General features: G+C 39.7%; 1 protein-coding gene across 1 annotated transcript; it reads left to right on the top strand.

The window, feature by feature from the left end:
* Positions 1-1043: 1043 nt before the first annotated feature.
* LOC129095568 (NACHT, LRR and PYD domains-containing protein 12-like) lies at positions 1044-9295 on the top strand. The gene is given in 9 exon segments (XM_054604065.1): positions 1044-1330; positions 3125-3280; positions 3283-4966; positions 5218-5391; positions 5843-6016; positions 6455-6628; positions 7617-7790; positions 8112-8158; positions 8394-9295. Coding segments are annotated over 9 exon segments (3420 nt in total). The 5' UTR covers positions 1044-1056; the 3' UTR covers positions 8957-9295.
* The last annotated feature ends 2657 nt before the right edge of the window (positions 9296-11952 follow it).

Genomic DNA, 11952 nt, shown 5'->3' with positions numbered 1-11952 from the left:
TCAGGTAAGAGTGATGTGTTTTTCTTTTTAATGCGTCAGCTCATTATGTAGATAACTTTGAGGATAGATTTGTAATGTGATGTGAAGCTTACAGACTATTTTAACTCCTTTCACATGACTGTAAACAGATCACTGTCTTTTCACTGAAGCCAACAAGACACATGCCGTTTATTTAGTGTTAATGAGTAACGGGATTGTTGTAGATGCTCCAGTATAGAAGGACAAATGTTTTTAGCATCATGACTCTAGGAATACTGACAGTCATGTTCCCCTCAGGATGAATCTTAATGACTTTGATGATTCTCTGGCTTTCCGTCTCATCATGAAGTTGACATTTTTGTTGTCCTCTGGCAAACATTGGACGCTTTCATAACTACTGTAATATTCATATTAAGATGCGTCAACCTTAAAGTAATATCTCTAAGAGTTTGCTTTAGGTAAATGTCTATCAAGTCCCTATCTCATGCTGAAAGGTATAACACAATGGTAATTTCGCCTGTGGCTCACTTGCATTTGCTGTTTGACAAATTGTGTCTGCAGCGACATTCCCGGGAATTCCAGACACTGTTTGTATCTCTAGGAAGTGAGATCCAAAAATGCAATAAATGCTTATCGCCATTGGTGCCGCCAAAGAGAACGAAACAGAACTCTTCGAGATTATAACTTTAAAGTTAAATATTACACGATGACGTTATGTTTCTCGTACAGTTGTGTTTGGCGTCATGCAGCCAGTTTGGCTTAAAACAACAGCATGGCCTTTAGTTCAAGCACTCAGCTTGATCGACGGGAAATGTGACTTCAGCTGTTTTGTTAACATCCTGCTTTAACAATCACAGTTTCCATTTAGCTCCGTTTTAACTCAAAGATGGCTCTCTTTTATTGCAAGAATTGTAAGCACTGTGCCACTTCAAAAATACATTGACTTTAGCTGTAGCTCTTCCGGGCCAGACTGGCTCCTGTGTCGGCCAATCAGAACTCCTGTTGCTGCTCTGATGCATTGGCACTAATGTTTTCCTTCAGATTGACAAAACTTCTATATTTTAGCAGGAAGCCACAATGACATCAGCTGACCTTTTGAACACTCTGGAGGATTTAAGAGACGATGAATTCAAGGACTTCAACTGGTATCTGCAGCAAACTGACATCCTGGAAGGCTACCAAACCATCAAGGTGTTCAAGCTGGAGAAAGCAGAAAGGAGGGACACAGTGGATCTGATGGTGAACACCTTCAAACTTCATGGAGCTCTGAAAGTGACCAAGAAGGTTTTAGAGAAGATAAACAGGAATGACCTGGTGCAGAGTCTGCCAGACACCAGCTCTGGACCAGAAGGTCAGTCACAATTTGTTTTTCTAGCAAAAAGAGTGGGTTGAAGTGGGCCCACACACTCAAACAAATCTGCTATCCAAGAAAAAATTACATTGCCTAAAAACCTGAAAATGAAAACCATTTAACCAGCTGTGATTAACTTGATGATAAATAATAAGAAATAAGTCAAATTGTTAACATAACTTATAAACTCTCTCACACAGTGTCAGCAGATGTCAATGATGTTGGAGAGACTTCAGAGAACAGAGCAACTTCCTCCTCTCAGATTAAAGGTAAAGCTGCTGTATTCTATGGTATGTACGGAAATCCTGAAAGATAAAGTGTAGTAAAAGTGTAAGGAGGTTGTACCTTCTGTGTTAGACATTTGATTGTCATGAGAAGTTACACACCTAAACAAAATTGGGATTGTTGTGATGAATTGTGATGCAGGAGGCTGTTTAATCTTTTTTTTGTGGAGTTTCAGTCAGAACCTTCAGGTCTGCAGAAACACTTGAGCAGCGAGGCTCATTCGCTCATAAATGACAAATTAAGATTTTTAGAAAATATTTAATAAACTTATTTGACTTAATCACTTTTTCAATGCACATGCAGCATTCACGGCCAATATCTCCCATAAAGTTTGCTCCATTTTTGTTCTAATATCTTTTCGCCTTTATTACTGAAGCATTTATTACCCATAATAGATATTCACCAAAAGGATTGGATTGAGTGCAGTATCTAAAAAGTCTGCAATGTCTAGGCTAAATGACTTGGGCCCTGTGACACTCACATGTCACCCGCATTCTGATGAATGGCTTTGAGAAACCGGTTCTCAAGCACATCAAAAACAACATCCCAGCCAACATAGACCCTCACCAGTTTGCATACAGAGCCAAAAGATCCACAGAGGATGCCCTCTCCACTGCCCTACACTCAGCGCTCACACATCTTGAAAATGAAAATGTCTGCATTAGAATGTTTGACGAGTTCAGCTCAGCATTTAACACAATCTCCCCCATCAAAAGAAACTGATTGGCAAACTTAGCACTCTGGGCTTGAGTAGCTGAACCTGCAACTGGTTATTGGACTTCCTAACAAACAGACCCCAAGCGGTAAAGATTGGCAACCACACATTGCACACCCTCAACTTAAACCCAAGACATGAAGAGAAGTTCTTGTTTACATTTAAATACTGGAAACATTACAAATTGGCATTGTTTCTGCACAGCCCATGACAGGAAGGTTCTTCAGCGAGTGTTTAAAACCACCCAGAACATTGTAGCAATCTACAGAGTATTAGTGATAATGGTGAAACGAGGTGCCTGCGGAGAGCCCAAAGGAAATTAAAAGACAATACCCAACCCAGTCACAGCCTGTTCATCCAGCTGCCGTCTGGCAAGCGATACATAAGTATTAGCTGTCGCAAACCGACCAATTCTGTTTGTGACATTTTATCCAGTAGTGGCAGCAATACCAGCAGCTGCTTAGTGGTCACCATTCAATGGCTGTGGTTGCAGTGGTCATCTCCTCATCATAAAGGTTTAAAAGTTGCAAAGCTGGGGTGTATATAAGAGAATGATGTGTCCAAACCAAAGCATTAAGATAACTTGGTGTTTCACAATTACCATCACTAAATACTATAGTACTGTCCACAGACAACTTGCTCCACCTAGAACTAAAAACTCTGTTTGTCTGCCCTTTAGTTTCTCTTCAGAAATAACCTTTAACAAAACAAAAAACATGCATTTACTGATGCTCATCAGGATAGGGGCATCTGTAAACACAGCCTAATGTTTTTGTTCTGTTTATTTCACATAGATGGGATTGTTCCAGTACCAGAGCCACGACACATCTCATATTACCAACACTTGCTTCAATCACACCTCCAGGACAAGTTCCTGTGTGCACAAGAAGGGTGGGCACAGAAGAAGGATGAGCAACGTCTCGATGATATCTACACAGAGCTGTACATCACAGCGGGGGTGATGTACACGTCAACAACCAGCATGAGGTCAGGCAGATTGAGGCAGTGGTGGTGAAGCCAGCAGGAACAGAGAAACCAGTTAAACCTTGTGACATGTTCAAACACCCCTCTGGAAAATACAAACCCATGAGAACAGTGCTGACAAATGGAATTGCAGGAATTGGCAAAACTTTTCTCGTGCAAAAGTTTGTGTTGGACTGGGCTGAAGGAAGAGCCAATCAAGATGTGCATCTAATTTTCCCCTTCACCTTCCGCCAGCTGAATTTAAGGAAGGGAGAAAAGTTTTGTTTGGCAGAGCTCATTCATGAATGTATCACTGAGACCAGAGACATCAAGGAAGAAGCTCTTAATCACATCTTTACAACTCTGCAGTCATCAGGAAACACCAACTATGACAAGAGCAAATTCAAACTTCTCTTTGTTTTTGATGGACTCGATGAGAGCCGCCTTCATCTGGACTGCTCTACCAGTGAAAATCAGGCTGTTAACTTTGATGTGACAGCTTCCACCTCAGTGGATGTGCTGCTGACGAACCTCATCAAGAATAAACTGCTTCCCTCTGCTCGCCTCTGGATAACCACACGACCTGCCGCAGCCAATCAGATCCATTCTGATTTTGTTGACATGTTGACAGAGGTCAGAGGGTTCACTGACCCACAGAAGGAGGAGTACTTCATGAAGAGATTCGGAGATTCGGAGCAGGCCAGCAGAATCATCTGCCACATTAAGACATCACGAAGCCTCCAAATCATGTGCCACATCCCGGTCTTCTGCTGGATCACTGCTACAGTTCTGGAGGATGTGTTGAAGACCAGAGAGGAAGGAGAGCTGCCCAATACACTGACTGAGATGTACGCAGAGTTCCTGGTGTTTCAGATTCATCAGACAAATGAGAAGTATGACCAAAAAAAGAGCATTCAGTGCATTAAGTCATTAGCAAAACTGGCTTTTCAGCAACTGAAAAAGGGCAACCTGATCTTCTACGAGAATGATCTCAAAGAGAGTGGCATTGATGTCAGTGGAGCCTCGGTGTGCTCAGGAGTGTTCACAGAGATCTTCAAAGAGGAACGTGGGAGAAGGAATGACAAGATGTTTAGCTTTGTCCATCTGAGTGTTCAGGAGTTTTTGGCAGCTTTCTACGTTGAGAGGGCAGTCGTTAACAAACACAAGAATGTGATGTGTGGTGAACAAATGCGAATGCCTTTGAGTAAAATATCCATGACTGAGGTCCACAGGTTTGCTATTGACAAGGCCTTAGAAAGTCCAAATGGACACCTGGACCTGTTTCTCCGATTCCTCATGGGTCTTTCACTGCAGACCAATCAGACCGTTCTAAGAGGTCTACTGAAAAAGAAAAGAAGCTCAGAGGCCAATCAGGAAACAGTCGAGTACATCAAGAGTAAGATCAGTGAGAATCTGTCTCCAGAGAGAAGCATCAATCTGTTCCACTGTCTGAATGAACTGAATGATCGTTCCTTAGTGGAGGAGATCCAACAGTACCTGAGTTCAGGAAGTCTCTCCACAGATAAACTGTCTCCAGCTCAGTGGTCAGCTCTGGTCTTCATCTCACTGTCGTCAGGAAATGATCTGGATGTGTTTGACCTGAAGAAATATTCTTCTTCAGAGGAGGCTCTTCTGAGGCTGCTGCCAGTGGTCAAAGCCTCCAACAAAGCTCTGTACGTGCACAGATAAGTTCAGATACGAACTGTGTCAAATGTGTTGGGTTGTTCTCCACAAAATTAGGTTTTAATAAACTGCAATGTTTAGTCAACAATTTGAATAGTTGATCTAATGAAGTCTGTAAAATTGTTTCTTGAGATGAATGAATGAAAATTACAGCCTAGTCCATTTATGGCTAAAAAGTACATTTCTTACATAGTAAATAATAGAGACAGTGTCACTGTCTTCATTTCTAACTCTCTTTCAGGCTGAGTGGCTGTAATCTGTCAAAGAGAAGCTGTGAAGCTCTGTCCTCAGTTCTCAACTCCCAGTCCTCTAGTCTGAGAGAGCTGGACCTGAGTAACAACAACCTAAAGGATTCAGGAGTGAAGCTGCTCTCTGCTGGACTGGAGAGTCCTCACTGTACACTGGAGACTCTCAGGCAAGATGTGTTGTAAATTGCAAAAATTCCAGGTGAACACACAATAGTAATATGGAAACTTGAAGGCTCTAGTGCACATATATTGAGAATGGATTTCAGTTAAGTAGTACACCTCTTGTGTCCAACATATTTCCTTATTCATGGACATATTTTGGATTGAGGAACAACATTGTGGAAAACCCACTTAGACTGAAAATCCTTGCCAGAGAAATTCTGTCATAAATTCTGATCATGACAACACTCCCCCATTGGTGAAACAAATGTTTCCTGACAAACTGTAACAGATAAACATTCCTTTGGTTTTACTGGGGTTTTTTTTTTGAACATACTGTATGTTTGCACTGTTACATCATTAGAACAAACCAAAAATGTACTTGAAAATACATGGAACATGTCTTGGATGTTAAAGCAAAACATAAATGAAAATATTTTCAATTTATTTATATTTCAGATTGAGTCAATCCAAGCTCACAAATAATTGCTGCCAGGAGCTCTCATCAGTTCTTAGCTCCCAGTCATCTAGTCTGAGAGAGTTGGACCTGAGTTACAACGACCTGCAGGATTCAGGAGTGCAGTTGCTCTCTGCCGGACTGAAGAGTCCACGTTGCAAACTGGAGACTCTCAGGTCAGATCATAATGTAGCGCCTTTGTGAAGCAACTAGTTTTCTCATTTTACCAGGATAAAAATAAAGCAGCAGCAAACATTTAGAATGTCAGTTTGTGATGGAATTTACATCCAACTCAAATTTTTAGTACTAGCATAAGCAAATGTCTGCTAGTTATAGCTGATGCAATCTGCAAAAAAGAGTCACTCACTGCAGGCTACAAAAACACATTTGGCAGCTAGAGGTTCAAAGAAAGATGATGTCAGGACTTTACACCAATTCTCAGCTCCCAGTTCTTTAGTCTGAGTAACCTGGACTTGGAAGCAAGATCCTCCATTACCAATTAGTAACTCATCAAAAGAATAGGGGAATTCTAAAACTGAGAAGTTTTTTATTTTTTACATTGTAAACAATAGAACCAGTGTCAGTGTTTGTCTTCATCACTAACTCTCCTTCAGGCTGAACTGCTGTACTCTGTCAGAGAGAATCTGTGGATCTCTGTCCTCAGTTCTCAGCTCCCAGTCCTCTAGCCTGAGAGAGCTGGACCTGAATGACAACGACCTGCAAGATTCAGGAGTGAAGCTGCTCTCTGTTGGACTGGAGAGTCCTCACTGCACACTGGAGACTCTCAGGTCAGATGCTTTTATGTAATGCTGTATTTTGCCCTAAAATCAAACATTGCATGCCTGTTGCCGCAACAAAACTTTATTTTTAATGATAATCAAGATATTACTCCTGACTATTTCTATGGTTCTACACTGTGCTTAATCTTGAACACGTTCAGATCATAGCGCTGTATAAGTGCAGTACAGAGCAGCAGAAGTGACGGAGCCAGTGAGGAGTGACATTACTCCCCTATATCTTCAAAAGGGAAATAGATATTTGCTGCTACATTAATGCTCTGAATCCCATATATTGCAAATCAGAAGATTGTAATCATAAAACACACTTTCAGTTCAGGCTTTGTTTTCAAAGCAAAATATGATTTTAAAATCCAAAGTTGAAACTGTCTTGTATCCACTTATACAGTACTGAGACACTAAAACTGAAACATTGGCAAATATGATCTACTTATTTAGGTTGAGTCGAACCAGGCTAACAAAGACGTGCTGTCGGGAGCTCTCGTCAGTTCTCAGTTCCCAGTCCTCTAATCTGAGAGAGCTGGACCTGAATAACAACGACCTGCAGGATTCAGGAGTGGAGCTGCTCTCTAATGGACTGGAGAGTCCACACTGTACTCTGGAGGCTCTCAGGTCAGTTTTTATCTTTTGTTTAACATATCAACATTTAAATGGTACTGGACATGCAGGTTGATGTCAATAATGATGTCCAACAATTGCAAGATTTTATTGTGTAGAGTTTACTCAGAAACACGGCGGAACAAGTGTTTGCAAAAATCTGTAGACTTATATATACACACACACATATGTATATTCTTTAAATCTGCAGCAAATCATGTTTACTGATTCTGTTTATGACGGGTTCTGATGACATTCACACGGGACTGGTGAGGGAATCTAACACTGAGCTAATTCTAAACAGTAAGTTCACACTTACAAGAAAAAGGACACCCATTGATACACAAAAATAAACCATTTGCGTTTTTGTGTGTGTCTCCAGGTTGTCAGGCTGTCTGATCACAGAGGAAGGCTTTACCTATCTGGCCAAAGCTCTGAGATCCAACCCCTCCCACCTGAGAGAGCTGGACCTGAGCTACAACCATCCAGGAGACTCAGGAGCAAAGCGGCTGTCTGCTGGATTGGAGGATCCACACTGGAGACTGGAAACACTCAGGTATTACCACAACAACTGACACACTTTCTCTGCCACACTGACAAGCTGAGGACTGTTGGTTCACAGTCTTTACTCGCAACATTGCTGGCAACAGTGAAGACAGTAACTGATGTGCTGAGAGTTCATGTTTTATCTTGAAAGCATTATCATTACAAAACGATATACAAGTCATATTCTTCTTCTTATCAGTCTGATAGCTTTTTTCAGGACTTTTCTTTAGACTGCAATAGAAGCATTCTGAATGAGCAGCAGATATCTGAGACGTTTCATAAACAAGCTGAGAGCCTATCCTACATCAATAGGTTTTCTTTCTTCCTCAAGAGTGGAATACGGTGGAGAGCAGAGGCTGAAACCTGATCTGAGGAAATGTAAGTGTGTGTTCACTTTGATTCATGAAAAACAAGGCAGCACATGTTAAAGTAGTTTAAATCAAAATCTTGTGTATTTGTATTCATTTCTCAATGTGAAAGATGATCCAAAAAGACGTGTCATTGTGAAGTTTTGATCTATTGAACAGTCAGTCTGTTAAAGTAACAAATAAACCCATCAAGTGTGTAAGATGATAAACTGCTGCTGTATTTTGTGTCTTATTCTCTGCATCAGATTCCTGTGAACTTACACTGGACACAAACACAGTAAACAGAAACCTCAAACTATCTGAAAACAACAGGAAGGTGACAGCAATGATGGAGGAGCAGCCGTATCCTGATCATCCAGAGAGGTTCGACTACTGGCCCCAGCTGATGTGCAGCAATGGTCTGACCGGTCGCTGGTACTGGGAGGTCGAGTGGAGAGGAAGGGTTCATATATCGGTGACTTACAGAGGAATCAAGAGGAAAGGACACACAGGTTACTGCAGGTTTGGAGGAAATGAGTCGTGGAGTCTGTTGTGTTCCGATGCTGATGGTTATTCTGTCTTGCACAACAAGAAAACTACACGTCGTCTCTTCTCCTCCTTCTCCTCCTCCTCCTCATCCGTCCCTCACAGAGTAGGAGTGTATGTGGACTGTCCTGCTGGCGCTCTGTCCTTCTACAAAGTCTCCTCCGACACATTGATCCACCTTCACACCTTCAACACCTCATTCACTGAGCCTCTCTATCCTGGGTTTGGGTTTGGGCTTGGATTATTCTCATTTAGTCCCTCAGTGTCACTGTGCTCTCTGTAAGAGGGGGAGTCTCCTCCTGGGTAGAGAAACGCTCACCCTGCTGACACTCACTCACTTTTTGGAAATCCTGCTTAATCAAAATTACCAAAAAATATCTCTGTCTCTATTTTCTGTCTGTGATTTTAAATACATTTAAAAAAAGAAAAATGTTTAACCTGATTTGTGGTTCAACAATGTTCTCTCACACAAATAAGTAACATTAAGTAAGTAACATTGTTTATACATGTATATGATTGTACCAACACTATATGCAAGCATCAGTCTGTTCTACCCTGAGCCTTCCACTTAGCACTTATTGTATTGGTATTAGTTTGTTGCACTTATTGTATTCGTATTAGTTTGTTGCACTTATTGTATTCGTATTAGTTTGTTGCACTTATTGTATTGGTATTAGTTTGTTGCACTTATGGTATTGGTATTAGTTTGTTTCTGTACTTTTGCTCTGGTTTATGCTATTAGATGCTTGTTTAAGAAAGGAGATGCACTTATGACTTCTGGTGACTAGTAGTTCTCTTGAATACCTATGTTGAATACACTTATTGTAAGTCGCTTTGGATAAAAGCGTCTGCTAAATGACTGTAATATAATGTAATGTAATGTTCTAAATGTGTTGGCGTAACAAGTACAATATTTCCTCTGATACAAAATTAAGTATAAAGTTGCATAATGTGGAAATAAATCACTCAAAGTTCAAATACTTTAAATTTGAGTGAATGTACAATCAACACTGAACCTTTGTGCCATCATAGAAATATAATATAATGATTCTATAGGCAAAACCCTTCGCCATAGGTGCCTACGCTGATGCCTGACTGTAAATAGTTATAATAAAAAAAATCACCTACGCGTTTTAGGCTTTCTTTGAATTCATATTTCATCAAGTATCTCATGTATAATAAAGAATACACAATAATACATATGTTTCATATTTTATAAACATTGTTAACAGTGAAGCTAACCCTCCTTTAACGAGGCTAAAAACAATCTGTTCAGGCAGCTGGTCGGCCACCTCTGCCTGGACACCATGCTCATAACAGGAGACACAGCTGAGCTCTGAAGGTGAGAGCGACTCAGTTATATCATCACAGGTTGGTTTGTGCTTTTAATGTCTGTTCAGGTTTGATTTGTGACAGATGTGTCGTTAGTTAGAGTTTAGTTTCGGTTTGTTATGATGACGTATTGTTGAGTGACAGGATGAAGCTAGGTAGTGTATGCTACCATGCTAACATCAGCTAGCACCAATGCAGTGTAATGCCAGTGGAGGAGGAAGTATTGTGTGTGTGTGTGTGTGTACAAATACAACACTGTAAAATACTGTGTTACTGAAGTAAACTTGTGTGAAAATGTACTTGAAGTAGAAAAATGTACCCTGTGACTGTTACACTATTATTGTTATTAGATTATTAGATAATTATTACTTATAAATGTATGTAAAAGCAGGATTTTTCTTTTAAAATTGGTCATTTTGAATTATAAAAAACTCAAACTGTCTGAGAAATGTAGTGAAGTAAAAAAAAAAAATCTATCTTTAATTATCTTAAATATATAAATATATACAGTACCAGTCAAAAGTTTGGACACACCTTCTCATTCAATGGTTTTTCTTTATTTTTATTCTTATTTTTTTCTACATTGTAGATTAATATTGAAGACATCCAAACTATGAAGGAACACATATGGAATTATGTGGTAAACAAACAAATGCTCAACAAACCAGAATATGTTTTATATTTTACATTCTTCAAAGTAGTTGAATGAGAAGGTGTGTCCAAACTTTTGACTGGTACTGTATGTAGTAGCAATACAAGAAAATACTCAAGGAAAGTACCTCAAAATGTTACTTGTATACAGTACTTGAGTATCTACTCAGTTACATTCCACTTGTGATACAACAGTTCTGCAGTAAATCGTCCTTCATGAAGGTTAAAATGTTCAGTTTGTGCTGCTGTTGCATGACACAGAGCTTTTTCTGTTATATAGCTCCTGCCTTCACTTATAAACGGGGTGAGCAAAATAATACAAACACCTGTCAGCATAACACAATACAGTTCAACAAATAAGTCAAATCTATTGTGGAATAACTAGAGTATAAAATATCAGAAAAGTGTTGAACAAAAGTAACAAACTAAATCGCATTAGTTTATGGTCATAAAAAAACTGAATTAGTTTAGGGCTACAACCTAACAGCTATTTTCACTACTAATTAATCTGATTGTTATTCCTATAAAATGCAAGAAAATAATGAAAGGTTTGTTTTATATGTTAGAAAAACTACCTAAATGCTGAGTTGAATGACAAAAGTTGCTGATTATTGATAATGATGATAAAGATAACTTGATTTACAGTCAACATTTGATAGTAGAAAATTGCAAATGACAAGGTGGTACAAAATGTAAAAGATACTTTTGTTATTTTAATTACCTAACTAATGAACTAATCATTTCAGCTCTACAACCAATAAGATCATCTCAGAATTAAATAGTTTCTTGCTTGTTGAAGATTGTAAAACGACAAGTTAATCACAAAACATCATCTGTGTGATGACAAGAAAACAAAATTAATCTTATCTCATCTCTTTTTTTTGATAGTATCCTTTTTCACATTGCAATTTGTTTTCTTTGTTCTTAATGTTGTTAGTTTTATAGAGTAAATTGACACCAATAGACTCAGATCTATTTTCTATATGAATGGAGAGCTTACATTCGTCCTTGTTCATGTTTCCCAGCTCAGTGCCTGTCCGTCATGGGTCTGCGAGAGGTCTGGCACAGCTACAAAGTCTTGATTGTGATGGGAACGAGTCTGGGGCTGATCCACTGGGGCTGGTACAATCTGAAGTCAAGCCCACAGCTGCGCAAAACCAAAGACGAGTACATTCCTGAGCCTGGCATCGTCGCTTACGTTTCTCCTCCTGCCGCTCCTCCTGCTGCTGCCAAGAGCAACTAACCAACTCCGAGGTAAGAAACTGTGTTTTGTTCTGCAGCACCTGCAGCTGGTTT

Source organism: Anoplopoma fimbria, chromosome 9 (assembly GCF_027596085.1).
Source record: "Anoplopoma fimbria isolate UVic2021 breed Golden Eagle Sablefish chromosome 9, Afim_UVic_2022, whole genome shotgun sequence".
Classification (NCBI taxonomy): domain Eukaryota; kingdom Metazoa; phylum Chordata; class Actinopteri; order Perciformes; family Anoplopomatidae; genus Anoplopoma; species Anoplopoma fimbria.
The sequence above is the reverse complement of the archived record's forward strand: the minus strand, read 5'-3'. Positions and strand labels throughout refer to the sequence as shown.